Source organism: Equus przewalskii, chromosome 20 (assembly GCF_037783145.1).
Source record: "Equus przewalskii isolate Varuska chromosome 20, EquPr2, whole genome shotgun sequence".
Classification (NCBI taxonomy): domain Eukaryota; kingdom Metazoa; phylum Chordata; class Mammalia; order Perissodactyla; family Equidae; genus Equus; species Equus przewalskii.
The window spans coordinates 4,744,285-4,757,279 of record NC_091850.1 but is presented as its reverse complement, the minus strand read 5'-3'; the positions used below and the strand labels follow the sequence as shown (position 1 = coordinate 4,757,279).

Here is a 12,995-nt window from a genome sequence, read left to right as displayed (position 1 = left end):
ATGAATCTCAACACAATTTAAAAAGAGATTTCATGAGTGGAGCCCTAGTGAAAAGAACCAGAGAGAAGTCCCTCTTGGGTTCCTTTATTTTAGTACTGTTGAACTCAGTACCTCTCTTCCGTTTAGGATTATTTGGATTCTTTTTCCTAAAACTAAAAAGTTTTCATTCATATGCTTAGTCACAATAGTGTATTGGTGAAATTCCAATATCCTCCAAGAAGTTATTACAGAGCAAGAAAAAGAAAATAATGAGAAGCACAAGCTCTTCCTCTGGTAAGGTTTGTGTTTGCAATAATATCTGGATCTTACTTAAGTCTTGTACAGTTGTGTTAACTAAATACGGATGGCCCACTAACCCATATTCTGTATTTAACAAATGAAAATCTGTAAGACCATTGGCTGTTAAGAATGAGAGTGTAGAAGAGCTGCCTGCCATATGAGCTTATACATATTCCTAACTTTAGCCGTTCACATTACTAAGTGAAAATTAGAAATAGTTATCAATCCCTAGAAAAAAAAACAATTGTCTGTCTTGGGTTACATGCTGAACCCAGTACCTGTTCATACATGACTGGATTTCTTAGTCAATATTGTATTGATGCTTAATACAAAGAAGACATTTCAAATAAAGCGATAATTATATCTCAAGGATTTTAAAGATGGCAGGGAAAAAAATCTGCCCCCTCAGAAATCATCTCTAAAAGAAACAAACACAAGTGCCATCTTTGAAACTAGGAGATGCCTAGAATACTATGCCGGAAGATAGGAAGCCAGAAATGAAGATGGCTAAAAGCCTGCAGGAAAGGATGCCAACTAGAGGCAAATGTGGTTTGGCACACAGAGTCCTGGAGTTGTTTAGTAATGAGAAGTACCTGTGATCATTGATGACGATAATGAGGTGGAGGACTAAAAACAGAAGGGTTGGTTGAAAAATCTGTATATGGAGCAATTAATACCAAGGTTCCACACACAGCCACATCACTTCCTTCCCCCAACCATGCTTCTCTCTAGCTTATCCCTCCACCAGAGAAAGGTGTATTCTCCAAAGAAGTTCAAGCAGGAATCTCCAGAAATGGCCATCCTTAGATACAATGGAGGGTGGGGGTGAGTGCCAGAGTGAAAACGTGCTGATTACATAAAAGTCTGCACACTGAACAGTAAAATCTTCAACTTATTTTCCTGCTCAGCTCCCAGAACCTTGGTAGCCAGTGTAATAGCTCATTTTAACCCAGGTGAAAGATTAGAGTAGCCTTCACTGGAAGGACTGAATTTTCCCAGAGAACAGACCCACAGATAACTGGCATTAAACTCCCTGCCCAAACTTTCCAGAGTAAAGCCCATGAGTTGACAAGCTCTCTTCATAGATATAATGGTTTTAATCAGCTTTTTAAATACCTTTCCCTGAAATAGGAATGGTTAGCCAATGATCTGCAGACAGTTATCAAGGATCTTCAGATATTTAATGAATGCTTCCAACATGTAAGGATCACCAGAGAATTGACAGGCATCGTCAATCATATATTTGATGAAAATGTCCAATATGAAAGACAGACTGAAACAAACTGAAAAAGACACTTGGAAAAAATAGAAACTATGAGGTAGCAGAAGAAAATCCACCCCCTCCCCGAGTCTTCAGAGAACTAAGAGAATATCCTGCATCTGTGAAACAAGAACACAATGCTCTTTTACTAAAGGAACAATCAAAGAAACAGGGATACTTGAAAGTTTTCAAATAGGATAACTTAAAAGCAAGCAAAAACAGTGGAAGGGTTGGAAAAGTAAGCTAAAGACCTCTTTCGTTAAATAGAATCAAAACATAAAGAGATGGACTGTGGTAGAGAAAAGAAAAGAAAATTAGCAGATTAATCCTAGAATACAGCAAAAAGAGAATAAAGAAAATAGAGTAGGAAATTCTCAAGAAAATATCCTGATGTTGATGGATGTGAATAGATTCAAAGTGCCAGAAAATCCGATACAGTGAATGAAAGAAGACTCATGCCAAGGCACATTGTGAAATTTCAGAGTAATTTCAGGGGATAAGAAAAAGATTTTATTTCCTCAGAGAGGAAAAACATAGAAACCTCACATAGATTCCAAAATAAAGAATTAGGGAAAAGAATGGCATCACACTTCTCAACAGCAACATTGAACCTAGAAAACAATAGAACGCATTGTGAGGGGAAATGATTTTCAACCTAGAATTCTGTGCCCATTCATATTTTCAATTAGCTGTGAGAATAAATACAATTTATTACCCCAAAATTTTACATCCAATTCCTTTCTTAGGAAGTTATTGGAAGATGAACTCTACTGTAACATGAGAGTAAATTAAAAGAGAGACGTGGGATCCAGGGAACATGAAATTCAACATAGAAAAGAGGCTAACAGAATTCACATTTAATAGTGAAGGAGGGGCCGGCCCCATGGCCAAGTGCTTAAGTTCATGCACTCTGCTTTGGCAGCCCAGAGTTTCGAGGGTTCGGATCCTGGGCGCAGACATGGCACTGCTCATCAGGCCATGCTGAGGTGGCGTCCCGCATAGCACAACCAGAGGCACTCACAACTAGAATATACAACTGTGTACTGGGGGGTTTGGGGAGAAGAAGAAGGAGTGGGAGGGGGGAAAGAAGATTGGCAACAGTTGTTAGCTCAGGTGCCAATCTTTAAAAAAAAAAAAATAGTGAAGGAATGTTCTGAGAAAACAGGTATATGTCAGGGCTAGAGAGCAGCTAGTTCAGATTGTAGCAGGTGGGGTGAGGACTCCAGCAGGCGAGGTCTCTAGGAAAACAATGAAACTGATGGGTTTTGATAGATTTGATCATGTAGAAAATGATATTGAATGAGTGGAATCTTAGCCTTAGGTAGAAACTAAGTTACCAAAGGGGGCCAGTAGGAGGAGCTGAGGGAGGAGGGCTAGGAAATCATTCCCTCTAGGAAAAGCAAATTACTGCAAAAGAAGGGAAACTTAATATCAGATCTGCACTGAACAAAAATTACATAGTTATAAATGAGAGAGGGGTGATGGGTCAAAGGACCAATTTTTATCATGAGTCTATTCAGTGATCAGTGTGTTTATTAATTTCATACAAATAAAACACTTTTTAAAAGCTTAAGTTCTAGTTCCAAAGTAGGTCTTCCTTTAGGGGAAAAAAATGTTTTTAGTATTTAGTATTTTCAAACATGCAAAAGCAGAGAGAGTAATAAACTCAGCCTCTGTGTACCCACCAACCAGCTTCAACAGTTTTTAACACCTGGCCAACCTTACTTTATCAATATTTTCCCACACCATGTTATTTTGCCACAAATCTCAGATAGAATTTTATTCATATGTTGCTATTTCTTTAAAACATAAGGATTTTTACTTATTTATTTATTTTTATTTTGCTGAGGAAGACTAGCCCTCAGCTAACATCTGTGGCCAATCTTCCTCTTGTTTTGCTTGAGGAAGATTAGCCCTGAACTAACATCTTTGCCAGTCTTCCTCCACTTTATATGTGGGTTGCTGCCACAGCATGGCTCATGAGTGGTATAGGTCCATGCCTGGGATCTGAACCTGCAAACCTGGGCTGCCAAAGTGAAATGTGCTGAACTTAACCACTAGGCCACAAGGCCAGCCCCTAGGATTTTTTTTCTTTTTATCATAACTGCAGTACCATTATCATCTGAAAAAAATGAAGAGTAAATCCTTTATAATGTTAAATACCCAGTCTGTTTTCAGATTTCCCCAATTTTTCTCATAAATATCTTTTATTGTTGGTTTATTCAAATTGGGATCCATAGTTCACACATTAGGCAACACATTTTAATATAAATTTTTTACATCAGACCAAAACACTCATCCTTAAAATCTGATTAAATTTGCAAGCTTGCCTGCAAGGCTAAAGTTATAATGGTGAGTGTCCCTCTTTTCAGACCTCCTAGTACAGTTTACATTGGTGGTCTGCAAAGGAGGAGATAATCCGTTGAGGTATAAGGAGAAAATGTGAGCATGTCTAAAAATATTTGTGAAATGCTAGTTAATATCCCTTCTAGTTTCTATTTTTTGGTGCACATTTAATATACATAATAGCACAGTGTTATAAATATATGATTTATGTAAGGGTTATATTGTCTAGATCCAATCAGAAAATAGAAACCACACATTAATTTGAAGTGGGAAGTTTAATATAAAGATTATTTACTATGACAGGAGATTGGAATAGTGAGGGTTTGACTAATAAAAAGTAAAGAGAACTCTAAAGAATGTAGGAATAGCAGATGTGAGGAGCAGCCACCCTTTTCCTCTAGGACTGAGACACAGAACCCAAGGAAGATGACCCCCAGGCCTGAGATCTGGATCTTGTTGAAGAGGGTACAGTGTGGCTCACTGGGTGGCAGAGAAGTTGCTGTGGAACTGTGCTAGTGGAACTTGCTGGAAATCTCTCTGGAACGTATTGGAAATCTGTCCTCTTGGGTGCTGAGGAAAGTTGTTCGGGGGAAGCGTTTCTTTGGAGGCACTCTGCTTTGTAGAGTCTTGAGGGGGTTCTAGAGGGAAGCTGCTGGCCTCTGTGCACAGCTGGAGCTGGACACTGGAGAAACTGCCCACTCGGCAGCAAGCTGGTGTCAGGGAAGCTGCGTACTGCGAGAGGCTGCTTGGGCAAGCAAACTGGAAGCGGAAAGCAAAACTCTTCTTGCTGTAATGTCTCTCCAGCATCCCCTACTGATAAAGCTTCAGTTGGCAAAGGAAGAGTTTTTGAAAGGATCCATTTTCACAGAAGCAGCAAAAAGGGTGAATTTGGAATAAATTGATACCTGGCAGAGTTTGATGCTTTTTTTGCTGGTAGAGGTTCACAGTAATAAAAATGTTGGAGACCTGGTACTTAATCTCATGTCTTCCCAGCAAGCCTGTAAACCTTTTCAGGGCCTTTAACAGTGCCGAATACCTCTGTTATTCACAGAGTAAACTGTTTTTATTTTTTATGTATTTATGTAGGTGTCTGAGAATGAATTGGAAAATAATGTCTATGTATAGCAAGGATTTTGATAATTTCTTATCAGCTTACTAATTTTTAACTTGTAATTATTTATCCTCTTTTAAAGTTTGCCAGTATACCTCTTCAGAGAAAGAATTTGCCAAGAAATTAAGTAAGATTGGAATATAGATGTGATCTCTTGCCTTCTAGCCTTTACACCTGCCCTTTTGCTAGAATAGTTTTCTTGTTCCATCTTAGACTTTTCCTCTAACCAACTCTTCTTCACCCATCGACTTTCGCTGCCACTTCCTCTAGGAAGCCTTCCCTGACCTGCCTAGTGCGGGTTAGGTGCTGTTCCTATGTGGGCTAGGATCCCATGCTCTCGCTGAACATATCATTGTAAATGCCCCTTTACCTGTATCACCATTGTTCGCCACATCTACCCCAGGGGAGACGGGACTGTTTTGTTCCCTCATGTAAATGCCGAGGTTTTAGCACAGTGCCTGTTACATGGTACCTGTTTTGGAGTGAATGAAATGGGCCGTGTGGTGCTGTTGATTTGGTTAGCAATGCCAGGATCTAATGCCACATCCAGCATACCTCAGACTGCATTTTAATTTTTGTTACAGTTTAGTTTTTCTTATTAAGTTTATAGTATTATTTATTTAATAGCTATCACAAGCCACCTTGAAATATCTGCCTCTTGCTTTTTTTCAGGTTCCTTTTTTGCCAGGAGATTCAGACCTTGATCAACTAACAAGAATATTTGAAACTTTGGGCACACCAACTGAGGAACAGTGGCCTGTAAGCCTTCATAGATTTTCTTTAAAATTCAGTTAGGATTCTTTATCGTGCTGTCACATGAATATTACTTAAAGAAATGTGTTCATTGTCTTAATTTACTAGTAATGTATACTCATTGCAAAATATATACAAGGTAAAAAGTTAAACTTGTGATACACCATCCAGCCTCCTATATACATTAGCCTTTCCCCTGTCCCAGTGATTCCCATCCCAGGCTTAATCACTGTGTATTTGGTGTAAGGTGTTGCTGTGAAGATACACAAACACATACATACAGAGTTGCATTTTCTGTCCTTTGTTCTTTAACAAAAATGGGATCACACCATATAGTTCTTTTTGCAACCAACTTGCTCTTTTTACTTAATATTTGTTACTGACCTTTTCAACAGCTGCATAATAGGTCATTTTATGGCTATTTCTTGCTTATCAACATCTTCTTTATGGATTTAGGTATATTTATAGAATTTTCACTAACACAATTAAGATGTTTCATGTTAATGTTACACAGTTAAGATGTATTATGATTATTTTTAACCCATGACATTGTCTACAAAAAAGAAATATTAAGTCTGTGGTAAAATTTACAATTTAAGTTGCTAAATTTTATATATTACAGTTCAGTAAAATATTCTCACTTGTTCATTCTTAAATTAAAATTGTAGACTTTTTGATTTTGCTTCTTATTTTAACCCCATCTCCTGGGTAATAAATAAATACTAGAAAAGAGAAATTTTAATCAGATTCTACCTTCTGGTTAAAACTGTAATGAAATTATCTGAAGCTGAAATTAAGTCTAAGGAGTTTCTTTTGTGCTCTTGTTTCCTCAACTTTCTCATTGAAAGTTTGCTGTACGTTCTAAATGTAAAACATGCCCTAATAGCTGTCATTTGTTAAACACTTACTATATGCCATTAATGATAGGCTTAATAAATTACATTATATGTAATTCTCCCAACAATCCTATTAAGTAGGTATGATGATTCGCATTTTGCAGATGAGATGACTGAGGCTCAGTGAGGTTAATTTACCCAAGGCCACCCAGTGTCAGAGCTAGGACTGCAGTATGGGTCTGTCTGACTTCAGAACAATGTTTCTGATATTTATTCTGTAATTTTCTCTTTGACAAGATTTTCTAAATATTAGTTGTTTACTGATGTTTCCTTTGAATTTTTTAAAATCAGACTTCTTATTGTGAGATTATTGTAGATTTATCTGCAATCGCAATAAGTAATAGAGGTATCCCTTGTACCCTTTGCCCAGCTTCCCGCAGTGGTAACATCTTGCAAAATTAGTACAATATCATAATCAGGGTGTTGACATTGACACGGTGAACATACAGGACATCACCACAAAGATCCCTCATGTTGCCCTTTTCTAGCCATACCCACTTTCTTTCCACTCCCACTTCCTCCCTAACCCCTTGCAGTCACTAATCTGTTCTCCGCTTCTATAACTTTGTCATTTCAAGAACCTTATAAGTGGAATCATATAATATGTAACCTTTCAGGATTGACTTTTTTCACCTTCAGCATCATTCTCTGGAGATTCATCTAGGTTGTTGTATGTATCAATAATTCATTCCTTTTTGTTGCTGACTGAAATGAATGGACCACAGTTTGTTTAACCATTCACTGATTGAAGGACATCTGCGTTGTTTCCAGTTTGCAGCTGTTACAAATAAAACTTATGTAAACTTTCATCTACAGGATTTTGTGTAAGATTAAGTCTTTATTTGTCATATGGTAGTTGCATGTTTAGTTTTAGGAACTGCTAAACTGTTTCCTAGAGCGGCTGTACCATTTTACATTCTCACCAGCAGTATATGAGTAATCCATTTTCTCTGCTCCAGCATTTGGTGATGTCACCTTTTTATTTTAGACGTTCCAATGGGTGTTTAGCAGTAGCTCGTTGTGATTTTAATTTTTACTTCCCTAATGACTGATGCTGTTGATCTTTTCATGTGCTCATTTGCCATCTCTATATCTTTAATGAAATGTCTTTTCGTGTATTTTCCCCATTTCTTAATTGGATTGTTTGGTTTTTGGCTGAGTGTTGAGAGCACTTCATGTATTGTAGATACTAGTTCTTTGTTGTATGCTACTGTGCGGTTTGCAAATACTTTCTGTCACACTGTAGTTTATCCTTTCATCCTCTTCACAGAGTCTTCCCAGAATTAAAGTTTTTAATTTTGATCAAGTCTGTTTTATCAACTTTTTCCTTTTATAAGTCATGCTTTCGGTGTCAAAGAATTCTTTCCCTAACCCAAAGATTTTCTTGATGATTTTCTTGTGTTTTTTTCCCTAGAAATTTCATAGTTTTACGTTTAAGTCTGTGATCCTTTTTGAGTTAATTTTTGTTTGAGGTGTGAGACTTAGGTCAAGGGTGATTTTTTTTGCCTGTATATGTCCAGTTACTCCAGCACCACTTGTTGAAAAGACTCTCTTTCCATTGAATTGCTTTGTACCTTTGTCAAAAATCAGTTGGGCATATTTGTGTGGGTCTATTTCTAGGTTCTCTCTTGTGTCCCATTAATCTGTATCTGTCCCTCCACCAATACCACAGTCTTAATTCAAGTAGCTACATATTAAGTTTTGAAATCAGATAGGCTGATTCCTTCCCCTTTTCTACTTTTTCAAAGTTATTTTAGCTCCTTTGCCTTTTCATATAAAGTTTAGAATAATGTATCTATATAATAATTTTGCCAGAATTTTGGTAAGAATTGCATTAAACCTGTATATCAATTTGAGTAGAATTGACATCTTATGACATTGCATCTTTCAATCCGTGAACGTGATAAGTCTCGCCATTTATTTAGAGCATTGATTTATTTCACTGGTGTTGTGTAGCTTTCAGTATATGCATCCTACAAATGTTTTTGTTAGATTTTCAACTATTTCGTTCTTCTTTTTGAGTGATTCCACATGGCATTATTTTTAATTTCAGTGTCCACATGTTCATTGATAGTATATAGAACTGCAATTGATTTTTTCTACTCACTAGTTCTAGGAATTTTTAAGTAGATTTCTTGGGATTTTCTATGTAGATCATCATGTCAGCCATATGACAGTTTTATTTCTTTATTTGAGATCTAGATCCCTTTCAATCCTTTACTTAAGTTTGAATTATAAAACTATTTTTTACAGGACATGTGTAGTCTTCCAGATTTCGTGACATTCAAGAGTTTCCCTAGAATCCCACTGCAGCACATCTTCATTGCAGCAGGAGACGACTTGCTAGACCTCATACAAGGCTTATTCTTATTTAATCCGTGTACTCGAATTACAGCCACACAGGTATTGCAGCGTATCTTTTTATATTAGGAAATATGAGGACAATCTTAACTGTAGCATTGATAAAAATAAAAATAGAATTTCATAAGATTTTGTAACATTCTTGAAACACTGGGAAGATGTGTTTTTGTTTTGTTTTAAGGAATAACAAATTTTATATTTTTCTAAGCTATAAGCACTGTTCAGACTGGTATTAAATTGCATCATGCACACACAACTACAGGAGAGTTTATTCTTGCTTAGGAACATATAAATATATATCTATTTTGTAATTGGTTTTCAAGTAGTTTACTTAGGAAAAAATAAGGTTTTTGTATTTGTTAAGATACTGGTATATTTCAATTAAACTCTTATGTATTAATTTAAATCTTGTGCCAAGCTTAATGCCAAAAGCGTTTTGTTTTTTTCCGCCATAAAATGCAATCCAGATATGCCTGCTGGTCATTGTTACAGTCAAAAAGTGATAGTGGGGAGAAAATGTTATAGTCCAATACAATTGTGTGTTTATAAGAGATTGAAAGCTATTCTAAATAGAACAAACACTGAAACCGACAGTTGTTTAAGCGAAGTAAGAATCAAACTCAAGAAAAATTTAGAAGACCCAGAATATCTGCTCTTATAAAAGAAAGGGGAAAGGTTATCTTACACAAAAATATAAAACCCACAGATTTCTTTTTTTTTTTGGTAGGGAAGATTGGCCCTGAGCTAACATCTGTGCTAGTCCTCCTCTATTTTATGTGGTCTGCCACCACAGTGTGGCTTGATGAGTGGTGCTGTATCTGTGCCGGGGATCTGAACCTGTGAACCCTGGGCGACCGAAGCGGAACGTGTGAACTTAACCATTACACCACTGGGCCAGCCCCAAGACCCATAGATTTGGAAAAAAAAAAATTTCTTTGTTTTAAAAACAAGCCCACAGGCCAGCCCGGTGGTGTAGTGGTTAAGTTCGTGCACTTCACTTTGGCGGCCTGGGGTTCGTGGGTTCGGATCCCAGGTGCAGACCTTACACACCACTCAAAAGCCATGCTGTGGTGGTGACCCATATACAAAATAGAGGAAGACTGGCACAGTTGTTAGCTCAGTGACAGTCTTCCTCAAGCAAAAAGAGGAAGATTGGCAACAAATGTTAGCTCAGGGCCAATCTTCCTCACCAAAAAAATAAAAATATAAAAAATTTTAAAACACACAAACAAAAAAGGGTAGAGTCACAAACGCTTAAAATTGAGGCAGAGAAATGCAGAGTACAATACAGTACAATAATTTGGCTTCATACAGGAAGAGACTGATTGAAATGAAATGTCACCAAGTCTTCATATCTAACAAAACACGTTAATGCACAATACATCAAGGATACAAAATGGATTCTTTTTCACTTAAGTTTATTACAGACTACCAAATCATTGTTTAATGCATTTTCTACTATAAACTTTCTCTTTTTAGCAGTACATGCTACATTAATACCTACATCTAGATATTTTACCATTAGAGTTACTCTTCTAATTTCAAACAAGTAACTCATTGTTACCTTTTCACCTATACGTATACACACATTATCTCCATCATAAGAAACTTGAGACCAAATCAAATTATCTAGAAAATTTTCATTAATAGTAAAACTCAAAACATGCAAAAAAAATTCCAGTTGTGAAACTTATTTGTGTTGTATTTGATATAATGAATTTTTAAAAATGGGATTGGCTCATGGCTATCTCAAAATTGAAATGAGATCTTCTTCCTTTCTTAGATCTCTGTATAGCTTAGAATTAGCTTAATTTACTTATGGAACTGCTTTGATTTGGAAGTAATACGTTAGAAATGCACTTCTTTTGAAGTAAGGAATCTTTAAATCATTACTGCAAATAATACGATGTTAGGGGGGAACTGCTTGAAAAGTTTATATGGACTTCTTTTTGTTCCTAAGAGGATTATCTGAAAGGACATTTCTTAAATTATCGTGGCTATTAAATAGTACTATGATGCCAATAAAGTATGAACTTGACAAATTTGTCATTTAGAATAAAATTATTTTTGTTGGAATTTTGGACAGAAGAAAATATGGTATTAGGAACATTGGACTGATAGTAAATAGAAATAACCTTGGGCAAGTCCTTCTATGTAAAATTTCTATTGATTTGTACTGGATTGTTGAATTGAAATCCATTGTTTCCAACTTATTGCATCTTTTTAAAAGCTTTATTTTTAAGAATTTATATTTACATGATTTGGAATTTGAATACATATAGAGGTTGTGACACATAATCTTGGAAGTTCTTTTTAAGCAACTTTCTCTCTTTGTGTTTTGAACTATAGAGCCCATAATGTGTAGAGAGCTGAATATATAATACCTTACTAAGGATATTTCATATTTAGTACAGTCTATTTTATTGTGGAAAAATTAAAAAGTGTCTTTTTCTTTTTCTTATGGAAATGGAATTATCAGCCAATCTTAGGCTGCTAGATGTTTATTTGTAGTAATTTGCATATCCAAATATTTGAAATTAATTTTGTTTTGGGAGAGTGGTAGTCACATAGTAGTTTTAATGCTGCCAACAATTTTGGAGGTTAGATTTTCTTAAACACAGTTCAGATACTCTTTCCTTTCTTTGGTATCTTCTCTTTTAAAAGGCCTTGAAAACTAAGTATTTCAGTAATCGGCCAGGGCCAACACCTGGATGTCAGCTGCCAAGACCAAACTGTCCAGTGGAAACTTTAAAGGAGCAGCCAAATCCAGCTGTGGCAACAAAACGGAAGAGAACAGAAGCCTTGGAACAAGGTAAAACTCTCATTTTCGTAAGAAATGAATTCAGAAAACTCCAAATAGCTAATGCATAGCTAGTGACTGAGGGGCAGCTAAGAAATGGAGATTTTGAGCTATTTACTGTTTGTAAATTTAGATTATATAAAGTAGATAGAATGTGGTATTTTAGCTATATTTGCTTCCATTGAGAATACTTAGATCATGCTCTTTAAAAGGACATGGGCACTTTTGAGTATACCTCAGAGTTAGGAAAACTATCAGTGTGTACCTAGTCTCTTTATAAATTCCTACTGGTACACTGAATGCTTAATGTTTAACAAGTGCTACTGGAAAATCAAAGCAGGTGAAATAAATGTAGTTGGAATGCAATGACTGGTCAAGCTTGCCATAAGATCGAATGTAAACCACCTCATTTTTTTTTTTTTCTTCACCTAGGAGGATTACCCAAGAAACTAATTTTTTAGTTACAGAGAACACTGGACAGTATCTTACTACTGAAGGAAATAGTCAAAAAGGCAAATATTGGAAAAATAGTAAACATTAAGTAAATGCTGTAGAAGGAATTTGTAAATATTCTACACATGTAAAATATGTAAACTGGGTTATTTTTATTAAATGTATTTTAAAACAAACTTAATTCTGATTTTTCTGATTACAGTGCAAAAGATAAGTTTAGTTCTCTGAAATGTAGAATTGAAAATGTGTTAAGGAGACCTTAATAAAAATAATTATCAGTTATTCTGATGATCTGGCCCATATAGCATCACAAATTTGTAGTAGTGGGGGTAGTATTTAAAAAATAGAAAAACAGTAGTAGTAAGGTAGCAAATATCTACTACCGAGACTTAACAAATGTTAATATACTAAATAGGAAAAGCAGAAAAAAGCATTCCAGATAAAACTGACGTCCCTTTAATACATCATTCTATCCTATTTCTTCCTTTTCTCCCTCCCCAGAGGGGATTGAATGACTCTCAGGAAATGAGTGTGTCCTTCCATGATTTTATACTGCTATTTTGTAAGAATGCATGCAGTAATGTACAGCATTGTTTGGGGTCTCATCTCATAATGCAAGTTTTTTTTGTACTCAATACTTAATTCCTTCCATGTTAATACATATAAATTTAGTGTATTTAACTGTCATATAATACCTTATGTACACAACATTACTTACCCATGCTCTATTTATGG

The 12,995-nt window shown here is 35.8% G+C and overlaps 1 protein-coding gene across 2 annotated transcripts in view; it reads left to right on the top strand.

Moving 5' to 3' along the window:
* CDK7 (cyclin dependent kinase 7) overlaps positions 1-12,436 on the top strand; it is a 39,548-nt gene extending 27,112 nt beyond the window's left edge. For both annotated transcript variants that reach the window (XM_070586838.1, XM_070586839.1), the window contains 4 exons: positions 5,670-5,756; positions 8,900-9,049; positions 11,672-11,819; positions 12,240-12,436. In XM_070586838.1, the coding sequence (XP_070442939.1) occupies positions 5,670-5,756; positions 8,900-9,049; positions 11,672-11,819; positions 12,240-12,268 (414 nt within the window). In that variant the 3' untranslated portion in view covers positions 12,269-12,436. The remainder of the gene's footprint in view (positions 1-5,669; positions 5,757-8,899; positions 9,050-11,671; positions 11,820-12,239) is intronic.
* Positions 12,437-12,995: the final 559 nt, after the last annotated feature.